This window comes from Adiantum capillus-veneris, chromosome 19, assembly GCF_014529385.1.
Source record: "Adiantum capillus-veneris isolate H3 chromosome 19, ASM1452938v2, whole genome shotgun sequence".
NCBI classification, from domain to species: Eukaryota; Viridiplantae; Streptophyta; class Polypodiopsida; order Polypodiales; family Pteridaceae; genus Adiantum; species Adiantum capillus-veneris.
This window is the reverse complement of record NC_140949.1, coordinates 153,911,672-153,928,368: the sequence shown is the minus strand read 5'-3', so window position 1 is coordinate 153,928,368 and position 16,697 is coordinate 153,911,672. Positions and strand designations below refer to the sequence as shown.

The 16,697-nt window shown below is 45.2% G+C and overlaps 1 protein-coding gene across 1 annotated transcript in view; it reads right to left on the bottom strand.

The window, feature by feature from the left end:
- Positions 1-6,917: 6,917 nt before the first annotated feature.
- The window catches only part of LOC147435109 (uncharacterized), a 60,710-nt gene continuing 50,930 nt past the window's right edge, over positions 6,918-16,697 (bottom strand). Inside the window, exons 3-5 of the mRNA XM_086490097.1 lie at positions 8,832-8,907; positions 7,590-7,663; positions 6,918-7,431 (exon numbers count right to left, since the gene is read on the bottom strand). Coding sequence (XP_086346223.1) covers positions 7,357-7,431; positions 7,590-7,663; positions 8,832-8,907 — 225 coding nt within the window. The 3' untranslated portion in view covers positions 6,918-7,356. The remainder of the gene's footprint in view (positions 7,432-7,589; positions 7,664-8,831; positions 8,908-16,697) is intronic.

Genomic DNA, 16,697 nt, shown 5'->3' with positions numbered 1-16,697 from the left:
CTCTACGGACTCTACCATAATATACAAGAGAACATGAAGAAAACTTGGAGGTAAGGGTAGTGTCCTCACAATGGAATCTGATTCCAAAGATGATGGACACTAAAAGCTTACATGAGTTAATGCCAACTCCTATACAATGCACGATAAATCTATCAGAGTTGTTGAAAATTAGTCCACATCAATGGGGATAAGTGGGCCAAAATTTAAAGAAGATGGGATTGAATATTCCTTTTCAAGATATCCCCTAAGATGATCAAATGGGTAAAATGACGTAAGAGAATAGTTTGCACAAGTGAACGGGAAGTAAACTGTCATAAATGAATTCACTTGCAAAAATGATTTACTCATCAATATCCTTGATACAAGCAAGGAAAGTATCCATGTCATCTTCCTCTTGCATAATCTTTGACTCTAGCTCTTTACACAGCAATACAATTTTAGCCTCATCGCAACTTGCATAAAGATCAGGCAGGGTATCCAAAGCCTATTTTGTTGATTTTTATGAGCAAATGTAAGGAGTAATAATGTGATTGATAGATAATGCAATCAACGCATGAGCCCGCGCATCTCTAGCATCCCAACTAGACTGCTCAGCCATAGGTAAAGAAACTCTATCAACGACAAACCTGCAAGAACCTACAACATCCTCAACAAAGCCTGTATCAACGGAAGGTAGGTGTACATCAATGCCCTGCATGACATTCCAAACGTCCTTTGACACAACAACATGTGTCATCAAGTAAGACCACATTAGGTAGTTATCTCCATCTAGTTTGTCCTCAACAACGAACATCTTGAAAACATCTGTGTTGTTGTCAACCATGGCGAGTGATTGTACTTGATGTGAAGACTGTCCAGAAGGAGGAATACGAAGGAGGACTACACATGCTATATAACACAAAACCCAAAGAAGACTGTAAGGGACTTATTTGCAAAAAAATGCACTTACAAAAATTATGTACAAAAGGATGAAATTATCTGCGCAGTACTATCCGTAGTAGAGACAGAGGTCTAAATAAGCCCGAATCAAAATTCTAAGCACGCCCAACTCTTTAAGCTATCTTGAAGTATTAAGCGGCATGTTGATGCTCACCAAAGCTCACACAAATCGGAGAAAGTGAGCAGACGGGTTATGGCAACAGTATCAACTATGCTTGGGAGGATGCAACCTTCTCTGATACCAATTATTGGAATTAGGGTTGCAAGGATGCACACAACTCTTGGAGAATATGAAGAAGCTCAAGGCACAAAACAGAGAGTAGATTTCTTCGTGCACAATAGAAAGATAAGTTAGCCCTAGAATGATGGGTGTATATACAATGCTTGGGGGGGGAAACCTCCTAGTGAGGGAAAAAAGGCCCCAATGGTCCTAAGTGTGTTCACACAAATCACTACCACATGTATGGTAATAGTGATTTCCAATATGTGAGGAGTTCTCATGCTTGATACATCCATGAGCAATAAATCCATTTTTCCCTACATAGGCGTGGAAGAAGTCAACACTAGGCTTGAGCTATTTCCAATAAACACAGATATAAGAAGAGCATATTGTTCCTTTGCTTCATTATGACATTACTCCTTGGTAGATACAACCAAAAATGGTAGTCACTACAGTATGACCATCAGAGCAATGCATGAAAATTCAAAGACCTATTCTTTTTTTTTTCGACACACCATAGGGCCCACAAGGGGAGGTGCTTATCCCTTCCAAATATTAGCCATGTTACATGGTCGGGCAAGGGCCGCGTACCATCGGGCAAGAGCCACGCGTAGGCATCACCATGGCCACCTAATTGATGCACCACATGCTGGGGACGACGGAGAGAACTCGTAGCAACCAGCTAGGAACCTCCTCCTCGGGTGACCCACCACAGGAGGAGGATGCACTCAAGTGTCCAAGGGCAAGAGCCCTAGCAACGTGAACACCAGGTGAGCACAAGGTGTCCCTCTAGAGTGTGACCCAACCGGGGCTTTGAACCCACAACCCGTAGGTTGAGAGGCCAAAGCCTTACCGTTAGACCAACTCTTTGGGGACTCAAAGACCTATTCTTGAGAAGACGCAACAATCTTTTTAATTAAAACACAAAGAGAAAGAAAGTAGAATTGCTAGGAATCTAAACCTAAGAAAGAAGGTTGCAAATGTAAGAAGATGATAATCTTTTCATCGTCAACAACTCTGTTATATCTAGAAATTACATAGTTGTCAGGAGTACACCTTTTTCCATGGCCAACATTACGCAAGGTGGCTTCGTGGACACCTCAAGCCACGTTCTCTTCAAAAACTTCTCCCTACCTTACTACAATCTGCATACTATTTACACCCTTGTTGTCATCCACAGTATTGCCTCACTTCAAGTGCTAATTGTTGGACTTGCACTTCTATATAAGATGACGAACCTCTCTTGCTATGGTTGAAATTTTATGATGCTTATCTTTGCTCAAAGCCCCCAAGCACGTAGAAAACTAGTCAATAACTTTCCACAAGTAGAAAAGAAGTCGAGTGGTAGACATCAAGTAAAACCTAGCAATTTTGCAAAGAGACAAGCAATGAAAAGTTGGTGAATCTATGAGATCAAGGACTAGCTAGGATCTTTGAACGAGACACAGGTCCTAAAGATAGACTAAGAGTAAGTGTGTAAGTAGGTTAGATAGCTAAAGCATGTCAAGTGTGACAGCAGCATGCAAAGACAAAGGTGCCAAGATAGCCATGGATTGTGAATCCGGCCTATGTTCGAGAGTGCTTATAAGAAGGAAAATTTGCAACTTGAGACAAAAGGGCTAATGAGAATGCCAAGGGGCAACGGGAGCCTCAATGGTAGGTTCACATTGGTTGTCCTAAAAGAGTAAGTGCTTTCCTATATAAGCTAAGTTGGTGGAGACTTAAACACACTTTGCTCATTTTTCATTCCCTCTCTCATTTTCTCTATAGTCGAAGGGAGTCTGTCGTCTTCGTGAGTCAAGTGCATCATATTTAGTAGCAAAGCCCTGGTCTTTGGATCTTGTGAGATGGGTCATCTGCGATTATGTGGTCACTGTGCAGAAGATAAGTCAATTTGATGTGTATTTTAAACTTGCTTTGGGTTATTGAGCTTGCTTTTTGATTAATTGTTGTTACTTTGGAAGATGAATCCTCATGTAGTCAGTGATCAGGGTGTGTGATTAAAGTCTAAGCAGTTAATTGTATTCTAACCAGAGAGAGAGAGTTAGTCAATGTGGACCCTCGGCCGCGTTCTAGTGCAAATGTTGAGTTGTGTGTGTGTGTGATAGTGCTTTATAGGTGGTTATCACACACGAACATCGTCAACCAGCAAACCATGGCCAAGGAGTGGAGTTACTCTGTAAGCTTGCCTACAATTGAACAGGCGCAAAACTATCATAAACCACACCAACGCCACTTAAAAACTTGGCAAGAAGTAATGAAGCAAAACTATCAAAAAAATTCGTCTGTAAAAACTAAATCCCTTCCTTGGCTCTCGCTCAAACTCTCTCGCTGCGTAGGGGAGTGGGTTGAGAAATGGTGCACTTTTTGGAACGTTGATTGAGAGTCATCGGATTGCTTTTTTCGCTACTCATGGTCTGCGGGGCTCTCTACGTTGAAGGCAAGAGATGAAGGGATGCTCATCTCCCCTGCAGCAATTATTGTTTTTTGCAGGTGGCTTATGGAATCCTTGAGCACATGTGTGCAAAATGGGGCAGGTTGTGAAGGTTGCAGCCGCCTTCTATGTGCTAATTCTTTGGGGATTAATGCATGTAGCATGTCTCCAGCGCATGCTCGGGTGGCCATCTCCTATGGATGCTTGGTTTTCTTCGAGGGTGGAAGCTGTGTCCTAATTTCATTATATCCATGAAAGCTCTGAGCCTTTCATGTATCCCACCTTGGCCTGTGGGTGCTGTTGAACAATTTGGCCGATATGTATATCAAATGATGCCTGCAGAGGGGGTCAGCATGGGCAGAGGACATGCGATAGAAGATGGGCAAGGAAGGGGACAGGGTGGGGATCTCTTGGGAAATGAATTTTATTTAGATTGAGCGAGTAGTATGTATGCTCTGCCCAGTGCCAGTAGTATGTAGTATGTATGCTCTGCCAGTAAATTATTCTGCTGATTTAGTGTTGATCCTTTGGAAATGGGCATTGGGAATTTAAGCAAGGGCATCAGCGGGCACCAGGATTTGACATCGTTGATCTGACTTTAAAAATTGTATCTCACCTCTTTATAAGTGGCAACTTTGCCTGTGTTTATGAGTGTGTATCCGGAGTGCAAACTTGAGAGCTTTTGTGTTTGTACCGTGATTCTGATTTCCTTTTCAACTCCTTCCCAATCCTTTCTCTCTGTGCGTTCATCTGATCAATCTCTTCTATTATTTTCCCCCTCCTTTCCTCTCGTTCTTTTTTGTGTTGGACGGTTAATCCAACGAAGTCCTATTCATCTTCTTGATCACTTGCCTTGTTAAGTACTGGGATTGCTTCCTCTTTTCTGCTCTCTTTAGAGCAGTCTCCATTCTCTGTCTGGCTTCAATTTGCGCTATCTGTTGTTCCTCAGACAACTTTTCTTCATCCTTTGACTTGGGGCCTTTGTTTGAGCTCTCTAGAAATTCTGATGGGACATCACTTTGGAGCCCTTCATCCAATTCTTCCTCAAAGGTTAGCTCTTTGTTATCATTGTCAAGAGCTTGATCCCCTTGTTACCTTTTTGACACGGGTGGTGTCCAACCCTTTTACCGCTTTAGCGTGCTGCTTGTTCTCTTGAATGAGCTCTCATTGTGTGGTGTGGAAGCTCATTCATCATTCAAATGCTTAATACGCCACTCTAGCAAGCATCGGGCCAACATTGATGTAGGACTGGTACTTTTTGTTGCTCTTCAAATTACCTTCAACAATGCGATCAAGTAAATATGAGCCAAAATCGTTGCGTACCAATCTGCGCTCTGAGAGTCCTATTGCCATACCACCACCATGTGTCTTAGCAGTTGAGTGTACCTTGGTGGCTCTGGGGTCTGAAAGTGCTCAGATATGAACCATGGATCCATCTTCGTCTTTGGGAATGACAAGTCCCTACAGGTGAAATTTTAACCTTTTAGCCATATGAATGCTCTGTCATTGTCCGCTTTCGCGGTCTTTGTAAGTCGGGATGTGAAGGGCTTCTATGATATTTTTGCTACAATCTACTCCATCCGTGTCGGTTAATCTGGCTTCATCGTTGTATTCAATAGTACTCATGAGCTCATGTGCTCGGTTGAAATCAGTGCCCTCATGGCAGCAATCTGAAGTACTTATCTACATGGATGGACTTTGCCGCTTCGAGTACTCTTTTTGGGTGTGTAGCTACACAATAACTCTCTAGGGAAGACTGTGGCTTTGATCCTCTTCGCATCTTTATTTTGAAACATGGCATCTAGGGAAAACTGTGGCTTTGATCCTCTTCACATCTTTATTTTGAAACTTTGCCACGATCACATTTTCTGGAGACATGTGCTTGCTCATGGAAAATCAACTCTAATGAGTTCATATGGAGCCACTTCATGCTCTCTCTGAGCTCAAGTTTTGCGTCGAGGCATTTTGGAAGTTTGACCCAAAAAAAATGTGAGTCTCTAGAGAGCATTCAAAATCGCCATGAAGTTGATGTCTGAAAATCATTTTTGGCATCAATAACCATAACTTGACCATAAACACAATATAAAACGTAACTCGTGCAATCTTAATCCAAATTCACCAATAGGCTTAGAGTAACATTGTCCACAAGTGTTAAAAAATCCTCAGGTTGAAACAAGGACTAGGTACATGGATCGCCATTCAAGAATTTTGGTCAAAATCACTTTTATTGGTATAAGTTGGTTCACCATGATGAATGGGTTCTAAGGGCGCCACTTCTTTGTGATTTGAAACATTGCTAAGAAATTGAAGCTCTTTTTTGCAATTTTCAGGGCCTTAAGTAAAAAAGTTGGCATTGAGTAGAGTTTTGGCTTTTGGACTTTGGAGAGAATGTGAAAATTGCATGTAATCAAGCTCTAAAGCAAGTCTGTGTATCTAGTTTGTGATTTGGGCGTAATACATAGATCATGATCCAACAATTTCGCGCTTTTTGGGTGAGACTCAAATACTTGTTTTCAATAGCCATCTCAAGCCTACGAGTCCGTACAATCAGTTGCCACGTCATCATCAGTTGTTTACGCTATGCTTTTCGGGTGTGTTGCGGGTCTTAGGCCCCACCAGATGAGGTACCATAAGTAGGGAAGACTTTTTTTTATTATTGGGCCCACTCGGCGAGGACCTCTTAAGTTTCAAACAAGAAAGGTTGACAATAGATACAATCTATTTCAAACAATACTTTCTTTAACAAGGTTCAAAAGGTATCTAAGTACAAAGCAAATAGAAAATTCATTCAAGGTTTCGTTTGGACAATGCAACTTTGAGGAGGACAAACTTGCATAGTTCCCCGGAACAGGAAATCGAAATGCGGAACTGGGAACAACAACCGGCGTGAAATGCCATTCCCTATTACGGATACTCACATCTGAAACACACAACGGGGAGTTGGAATGGAAACGGGGAAGGGAGACCTAAAAATTGCCATTCTCTGTAAATATGCAAGCTTGTCCTTATACATAGACATACATATAGCCATCAGATGGAGTTTATTTTGGGGACATACAAGACTGTGATTAAGGAATGGCCTTGTATGAGGGATTCCACCTTAACCTAAGACCAACCTATTTCAGCCCCTTTTTTCGCTGAAACATGTCTGAAATTGAAATCTGCCAGAAAACCCATTTCAATGCTACTGTACTCACCATTGGCATTTTAGGAGAGTCTCCCAAAGCCCTCTTGCCTTGGACATGTTTGTAGACCTTTGGATGTGATTCAATTAACACAGAGATCCTTTTGTTTGCCAAAAACAAAAGCCATAATCATCAAAGATTCAAAAAATGATGTACCTTTTTTGAGGGAACTGACACGATATACCCAAAATACTCAATATCATGTATCTGCCTGTGAATGCAATGCCCTGTCCTATGGCTAAGTTGCTTTTTGGATACTACAAATTTGATGTACTGATATAAGATGAAGTTTAAATTCTATGACGCAGATTCACCCGCTACAGGAATTGCACCTCTTGTTGCATTGCATGTTAAATCAAAATGTCGAAAGCCGCCAACTTGTCTTGATGTGCCAAACTAGCCACTCAGTCCACATGAAGACGCCTTTCTAAATACTGCCTGGATCTTTGCCAAGCATAAGAATGAGCCTCAACAAGGTAGTCCTATTTTGCATAGTACAAGATACAACAGTAATCCCTAATGGGAATTCTCTCCATGGTTAATGGTTGTTCAATCATCAATACCTCAACCAAGAAACTTTACCACCGGGGTATGCTACCCATACCAAGTCCATTGCAGGTTAAAATCAAGCCCCGAAACCGCTCAAGATACTCCTGCACATGCACACAAGTAACAACGTTCAGTACACTATGTTTTAGTTGATGAAATGCATGGCTACAAAGTTGCATCTGAGCCCCCTACCAAGTTCAGTATGTAATAACTTGAATCGAATAATGAGGACACAAGGGTAAACAATGCAGCAAAAACTTACAGCAGCACTGTAGTCACTCAGAGGTATCTCCACACCCAAGTCATAATCAAGCCTCTTTGCAGGATCAATCAAAACTAAAAATCCACAAAATATGGCAAGTGTCAGACATCCGCAGAGTAAGGAAGAAGACCGCTAATATAGCAAACATTATAAAAGATACACACTGCAGTCGAATGCAAACTCAATGAAATAAGGGCCCTCTTTGCCCACATGGATATGTGCACCACAATTAATGAACACCTTCAGAAGAAAGATGACGTGCCAATAAATACTTATTGTGTTACGTGGGACTTGAGAAAAGACATCTGGCACGCATTAGTTTGTGACGTGCAGCATATGAGTAACCTTACAGGGAACTAACACAGGTCAGCTTATTCCTCCCCCCCCCCCCCCCACCCCACAATGCCAAGAAACCCTGCCTCTCCACTTGCCAGTTCTGCCAATTTTGGTCTCCACCTCCACCCCACCTTCAAGCTGTAACAAAATGTATATTAGTGGTGCAGCAACCACAACGAGACTACTGACGCCATCGCAACTCTGCCTGGCACCAATGATCATAAGGAATCTCTCTGATAATCTCACAATTCTGGCTCTCTTTACACAGCTTACATAAACTATCTCTTGACTTTTCCAAATAAGATCCATTAAAGCATCCTAGATCACATAAACTTAGGGAGCCTCAAAGAGAGACCTTTCTAGAAGCCCTCTTGTTAAACCCCACAAAGATAGCCCTACATCTTTCTATACACCATAAGTGAGCCTCACATCAGACATGGACTGCCGCCTCCAAGCACCTGGCTTACAAGATCATTGGCACCCACCACAATGGGAGGAGAAGTTCCTATACAGCCTCAGAAGGACTCTCACGAAGCCCCTTTGTCCACCCCTCATGGACCTCCATCTTTCTCTTTTGAGAAAGTAAGCCTTGCAGCTGAGTAGACTGCCACTGGGCCAAGAAGTACTGTGGACTGGATATTAAGGCCAAATTGAGATGCACAGAAAAGTACAACAAAAAACACAGAAAGAGATTATCAATCCTTCCAAATTTAGTAAACAAAGATGGTAGGCTATGCAATTATCAAAGAGCATAAGTAAACAAACATACAAGTTTTTATGCCCTATGTCACATGAATTGCAGTATTGGCTGATGCAGTTACTATATACGGCTTGAATTTATGAACATATGTCTACTGACTGCTCAAACAAAAAGTTTAAAAGACTCATCCAAGCTAGGTAGAGTACCTCTGTATGCTTCATTTATCTCCTGAAATCTGGCTTTTGCAAACTCCTCTCCATTATGTTTGTCTGGATGCCACTTCTGAAGGGGGGGAAAAAGCTATGAGACTGACTAGAACTCTGTAGGACCTCCAGAACATGATCATGGAACACAAGCCCACATCACAGTGACCCAAGTGATCCACTAATGATCACTGTAAAGAGACTTGAGCTTAAATTTTTCCACAAAACCTTGTGTAGCGCGCTGGTGCAGGGTTGGATTTAAAACTTGTCTAACATTACATTTCAAAATAACCAAAGACGAGAAGGTTTCCCAAACAACCACTTAAGCTAAGCATGAAAAAGGTGTTAAGAGCTCTATTCTTAACGGGTCTGTCAAAGTCGACGATGCGGAAGCGTAGAGACCAAGGGGGGGGGGGGGGGAGAGAGAGAGAGAGAGAAATGAAATGTTATATTAACATCTTCAAAAGGCCAAAATGACCTATGAGACCAAAAAGTTACAAGTGGTGAATCTGATACCATGTATAAGTCTGAGTACGGAAATTACAAAGTTACAACGAACTAACACTAAAACACTAAGGAAAAAGGAAATAAGGGATTGGGGGGGGGGTTGGGGGTTCAGATGAAATCTCTCATCGATCATTGTCGGATCTCATCGACCTCCTCCATGGTCAGTACTCTGGTTGGGCGTCTTGCATGTCGAGCTAGAGTGATCTGTATCTTCTGTTGCAGTCTTCGTTGGTAGTGTGAGACCCCCCGAGGTCGTGGGCGACTGGATCTGCCAAGCTCAGTGGCTCAGTCAAGCAGTGTACCTCTAGTATGAGTAGGCTCTGAGATCTGCTGTAATGGCTGCTCCGTTGGCTCTCCTCTGGCTGGTGTAAAGAAATTTGTGATTCGTCTCTGAGACTGTCTTTCCCCTGATGTCCTCGGCAAGCTCTCCCTAAGTCTACGCAGCTCTAGCAGGAACAATCCGAGACACCTCTGATCCTTGTATCTCATGACTCCGAAACCTTCTCTGAACAGGCAGTGGAAGCGGCCGCGTATCTCATAGTATGCCGGGCAGTGACATGTGTACTGCAGCTCTGTCTCTGGCTCTAAGTTACATAGGTGACATATCCTGGCCCCTGCCGGCACCCCTCGAAAACGGCCAGTCTCGATCTGGAGCTAATGTGAGGATGTGTGTATCTGTCCAATAGCACATCTTATCCCATGAGATAAGTGTGTATCCATGTATGCGGGCCTAGTCACAAAGCCGTCCTCCGTGAGCTGGAGAAGATGCTCTCTGTAGAAGGCCATCTTCGTGTCCAACTCCTGTGTCGGCTGTATCCACGTGCTCCTGGTATCTAGCTGAATCAGATCCTGACGTATGAGTCTAATGATCTTTGTCCGTGTGAGAGACAGGGAGGGTGCATCCAGGGAGTATTGAACCGGAGGTAATCTATCCATGTTGAGACCATGCGACTGAAACCATGCTGTCATTTGTCCATACCAACATGATGTATCGCCTTGTAGAGCTAGTTGTCAAGATGACTCCAGGGCAAGCCGAGCATATCTGTCCCTGGGGAGATCCCATAGACCGTGCATAAAGGATACTGATATAGTCAATGCCTCCACCACGAGGGGGGGAGGCAGCTAGCTCAGCTCGGATAATCAAATGTGGTACTGAGGCCTTAGCCCGAATCATCCGAGTGATCATAGAGATCAGAGGCCTCTCCATACATCTCCGTCCATCTGTGTTGCCAAAATCTCCCATGGTGGTCTACTGAGGGTCCCCACACCTGAACTCCATAGAGCATAGCTGGAGTCACTAGAGTGTCAAAAAGCCAAAGCTTTGTTTGCGGTTCCTGAAACTGAACCTGCGAACACATCCTCTCCAGTCCTCCCAAAGCTGCATATGCTCTCATCAGTCTAGTGAAAACACCGGTCCACCGAAGACTACCCCAAGATAAGTATATGCATCTGTGTACTCCACAGTCTCGTGGCCATACATAAATGTGGGTGCCGACCTCCAAACCCACTGTGGTGTGGTGTTGAACACCATAACCTTGGTTTTCCCCAGATTGACAGACAATCCACTGTCACGAGCAAATGTATGCAGAGCATCCAAATGATGTTGCATCCCCTCTGGAGAGTCAGAAATCAGCACAATATCATCAGCATATAGTAACAACGGAATCCATGTCCCTGCTAGCTGAGCCCCCCTGTCCCCCTGACGCTCTACATAGTCCGAAAACTCATCCACATACATCCCAAAAAGAGTTGGGGATAGGGGGCATCCCTGCTTTACTCCAATAGTGGAGTGGACAATGTCAGACATTCCCTTAGTGGTGCGTACCCGCCCCATCACTGTCCTCTATAGAGCCAGGATACCCATATCAGCTCTGTAGGCACACCCATGTCCTGTACTCTGCGTATAAGTCTAGCTCTCGGCACTGTGTCATAAGATTTGCGGAAGTCCACAAAGCTACAATAGATCCTCTGAGTGTCAAAATCTGGTCAAGAGTGGAGAAACCTCTTCTGAAACCTGCTTGCCTTGGTGCTCTTATGCCCTCTTGCTTTGCCCATCTACTCAGCTCCTGCTCAAGAAAGGATGCATATAACCTAGCTAATATGTGACCAACCATGATGGTGCAATTATTCGCGGGAATCATGGGATCTCCTGACTTGAAAATAGGCACAACCGTAGACATACTCCAAGTCTCCAAGAAGCCTTCATACATGGCTCGATTAAACATCATAGCCAGGAGCTCTGCAAGCATATCTCTGGCATGGATGAAGTGCTCTGCTATCAAACCATCATGATCATGTGCTCTCCTTGTCTTCATCCTGTCAATGGCTTTCCTTACCCTCTCTACAGTAAAGGAAGAACATGTCTTCGGGCAACCATGATGGTGCGATTATTCACAGGAATCATGGGATCTCCTGACTTGAAAATAGGCACAATCGTAGACATACTCCAAGTCTCCGAGAAGCCTTCATACATGGCTCGATTAAACATCATAGCCAGGAGCTCTGCAAGCATATCTCTGGCATGGATGAAGTGCTCTGCTATCACACCATCATGATCATGTGCTCTCCTTGTCTTCATCCTGTCAATGGCTTTCCTTACCCTCTCTGCAGTAAAGGAAGAACATGTCTTCGGGCATGTCTCTAGTGGGTCCGGCAGAGGTGGTTGCCCTGATGCTGTGTAGAGATGTGGCATATTCCCCAAATATCTCAGTGGAGGTGACTGTTGGTGGTGGTGAATGCTCGTGGAATAGCCTCCATGCTTCGCCTGAGTCCTGACTTATAAATAACTGATACAGATCCCGCTCTAGCTGAGATAGATAAGCCCTTTTCTTTCGTTGCACTAGCCGGCGAAAGATAATCTCTGACTATCTATGTGTGGTAATACCCATGAGCACTTCCCTCTGTAATTTGATCCTTGTCTCTCTACACTCCTCATCATACCAACTGTTCTGGAGCATGCTCCCAAATCGTCTCTGTGTGGGCTGGCTGTGGGGATATGCCTCTGATGCTACATCATGGAGCGTCTCTGTCAGTATATGAGTGAGTTCATCTAGTAGCCGTCCCGGCTCCTGGGTGCATAGCTGCCTATATATCTCATCCATATACACAAAATCCGTCTCCCTCATGAAAGTATACCGATTGTGTGTGGGGACCTCTCCTAATGGAGTTGTGCTGGACTGAAAGGTCAGGGTGAAAGACAAGATAGCATGATCAACTGCTACTCCAACTGGCCTAGTGCCCACCATGAAATCCTGAAAGAATGGAATGAGACCTGGCTGGGCCATAACATAATCCACTGTGCTGGCACCATGTCGGTGTGGAAAGCAAGTAAAGCCTCCATCTGTCGAAAATCTTTGCACGCCATTCACAATGGCCAATCTATGTGCGGTTCTCATATCTATCAAGTATCTGCCATATTCAGTGTATTCCTCATCTTGTGATAGTCTGGATAGATCCATCTCTGTGACGTCCAGCTCCCTAAGCATCTCTTCGGAAGTATCATAAAATATTGCTTGGTGGTGGGCAGTCCTAGCATTGAAATCCCCTAGTATAATAATGTCACCATCCTTGGAAAACTCCCATATGTCATTATCCAAAATAGCAAAGGGGGATTGTCCTCTAGGTGATGCATATATTGACATACTAGGAGAAAAGTAACAAATAGCAATGTAGAGGTATCTGCCCTTCTCTGCCCTAAGCCTCACCCACACGTACCTAGCCTGTTCATCCTTGTGTGCTATATATATTAGTGATTGCGGTTCCTCCTTGAATAGAACTGCCACTTCCCCTGAGCCCCGTCCTTGATGCTCCGATCTAGTCTCTTGTCTGCAGGTTGTCTCCCATCTATATCCGCTCACCTGTGGCATGGATTGTCCAGGTGCTTAATGCGTCTCAGAGTAGAAAATGATGTCTCTCCCCGTGAAGCTATCCTCAAAGGCCCCTACATCAAGACGGAGTGACCCATTACAATTCCAGGTTGCCATCTTTAGTGTGGTCCCATAGGTCACGCACCCTCATGCGGGGCGTCGCTCCAATATCACCACCTTTCCATCCCTGTAAAAAGCAATCTTCCCCTTTTCCCTTGCTCTTATTTCCGGCATTACTTCTTGCATATGAGCAATCTGCGAGAGAGTGAGGTCATCTCCAAGAAAGATGCCAGTCTTCTTTAGAGTCGGTCTCTTCTTCAAGAAGTCTTTCTTCGCTTCCATAGAGGGGAAGCAGAGAATGAGTGTCCTTTCCTTCGAGGTTTCTCCGTTGCTCCCACTTTTCTTAGTGCCCACTCTCCAAGCCCTCGTATGCGTCTGCTCGCTGACTCCCACCAGAGTCATGGGTTCTTTCACCTCTTTATCCACATTATCTTGGTCTCTGACGCCACATATCCTTACGTGTAAGGCCCATACATGTCTCCTTTGCTCTTCTTCTAGTGTCAAGTTGATGATGGTTGGCGTGGGAGTGGGGGTTATTTCCTTGCCTTTCCCTTTCTTGACAATCTCGATCCATTTTTCGGCCTTTTTTGCTTTTTGTTGGGTCTTTGTGATGACATCTACCCACGAGGTCGTCATTCTTTTTGTTGCTTCCCACCTTCCTTGATGGCCCGTACTTGTTCCTTAATCGTGTTAAGTTCTTCAATGGCAGAGGGTTGAAGCTCTCCTTCTTCGAGGACATTATGTGATCGGACCTCTGCAAGCTCTTTCTTGAGTAGTGGGATTTCCTCATCTTGGGCCTTCACGTGATCCTCGAGTGTATGTATCGTGCTTTCATGTGCTGCTACACGTGCGTCAAGTTCGTTAACAATACCTAGGAGGTGGCGGTTCATCTTGCTGATGGACTCGCTCAATTCTTCTTTGCATTTTTGGATGGCATCCTCCATCGGGTCATCCTTGCCGTTCTGTTTCTCATGATTGACGGGCCGCAGCAAAAGAGGGAGAGGGATACAGAAGTGAAATTTTTATTTATTTATTTATTTATTTATTTATTTATTTCTCTCTCTACGTGGTTTTCCCCCTCTTTCTCTCTCTACACCACTTTTTTTCTCTCTACGCGATTTTTCCCCTCTTTCTCTCTCTACGTAATTTTTTCCTCTCTTTCTCTCTAGCCACTTTTTCCCCCTCTTTCTCTCTCTACGTTACTCTCTCAACGCGTTAGTTTAGCGCTGGGTTGGGGGGTTCCAAGTAGAGCACGAGGGAGTAGGGAGAGAGGGGGGGGGGGGGGGGGCAAGCGCAGCGGGACAGAGGGAGCAGGGGAGAGCAAAGCGAGCAAGGGGGGGGGGGGGGGGGGGCACGCGAGTAGGGGCGGGTGCAGAGCAGGGGGCAGCGAGCGGGTGAGCAAGGGGCAGCGAGCGGGAGCAGGGGAGCAGAGAGTGAGCAGGAGCAGGGGGCAACGAGAGAGAGAGAGAGAGAGAGAGAGAGAGAGAGAGAGAGGATCAGCATGCGAGCAGGGGCGGCGGGTGCAGAGCAGGGGAAAACGAGCGGGAGAGAGAGTGCGAGCAGGGGCGCAGAGGCAAAGAGAGAGAGAGAGAGAGAGAGAGAGAGAGAGAGAGAGAGAGAGAGAGAGAGAGAGAGAGAGAGAGAGAGAGAGAGAGAGTACCCTCCTTCTACGGGGGGGTAGGGGCAGGCGCAATGGGACAGAGGGAGCAAGGGAGCGGGGGCGCAGGAGAGAGCAAAGCGAGCGGGGGGGGTGTGCAGAGCAGGGGGCAAAAAGAGAGAGAGAGAGAGAGAGAGAGAGAGAGAGAGAGAGAGTCTCTTGAACCAATCAACCTTGGCAATCTATATACAATGGAGGCAAGGGGTTGCCTATATAGCAACTCAGTATTGCCCTACCCAGACTTTGACAAATAGGTAAAAAATACCTAAAAGCCAAAAGAAATAATGGACCACATTGGGTAGTTCAATTGAGATGGCAAAACTCTAACACCCTCTCTCCAGCTCATAGTGAACATCAATAGTGAGACCAATTCGATGAAGAAGCTACCATGGACACCCTAGTAGAAGGCCTTGGACTACTGGATACACCTCATTTTTATTACCCTCAACTTTGTACCTTAGAAGAATACCATCTTGAGCATCAGTTGTCTTTTAGAAAATTTAACTGTAGACCACACTACGTCCAGGAATCCCTATGTGAACTGTGAATACATCACGTCCAAGATGTAAATAATAATACTCCAAGATAATGAACTGTGGAACACATCCTGTCCATGATCCGACCAACAACAGTGGATTGGTGCACTCATCCATAGTGTTTTAGATACGTCTGATTGGTACCCTGCCATATCCATGTGCCTTGAAATCCGACCTACAGGTTCAAACACCGATAACTTGCACCCGCAACAAGGAGTTGAGCTTGGGTAAGAGAAAAGCCTTCTTAAACGCAGATTTTTGTTTTGTTTTGTTTTCGGAGTCGGGCGGGGCAAGCCCGGCCGCTCCCCTTATCCACCATAAAAGTGGACAAGAAGAACGACCAGGACTATGCCCCGAGAAACCGAAGGCAGACGCTTTTGTCACTAGTTTCCTCTGGACTCAGGAGGCCAGAATTATCTACACTCTTAGGGCGATGACTTTTCCCTTGAGAGACCCATTTCGGTGGGCGTGACAGCGACCAAGTACCTCTGTTCAGAGGCCCAGGTACTGCGGGACTTGCTTCGGTCTTCCCTTTTGGAGTTGCCTCCTCCAGGTAACTTATCGCTCACCTCACTAAAATGCCTTTGAAACCCGACGGTTTTCCCCTAGGAAATGCCATACCCGCTTGGAAGGGCGTCGGCTCACAGGTGGCGTCCGTTGAGGCTGGTAATGTCTCCCATTATGCATTTCCCAACCCCTTTTAGGTGAAGTTGACCCCCCCGGGGAGGAATGGCAATTGGGTGCTCTCGTAGCTCATCTGGCTTCGCTTGGGGAGAATTACGTCATTTTCCCCGGAAGGGATCGGATTCAAATAACGGCATAGGAAGGGGAGCATTATCTCCCCATCCGCCTATGCAGAGCACCTAAATACCGGGGTACAACTTCACCGAGGAACTTCGCCACAGGCACGTGCCTTGCAGTTCCGTCCCTCGAGTGCGGATCACGGCGTACCTAGAAGGGCAGCCACTTCCCGCGCGCCTCCCCACCAAGGAGGATAACGGTCCTTTCTTCAGGGTCCAACAAAGGGTCGAGTGCATTGAAGGTGGAGTTGAATCGGTCTAGCCACCTCCCCCTAGAATCATCTGCCGCCGGACACCTCATCAGCAAATGCGAAAGCGAACGACCCTCTAATTGGGAGCACAGCGTGCAAATGTTGTGTCCGCGCATATAACTATCAGCCAGTTTGAGCCCACCTACTCTAGCGAGAGCCAGCATTCTCTCCTCCTTTCTATTGACTACAGTG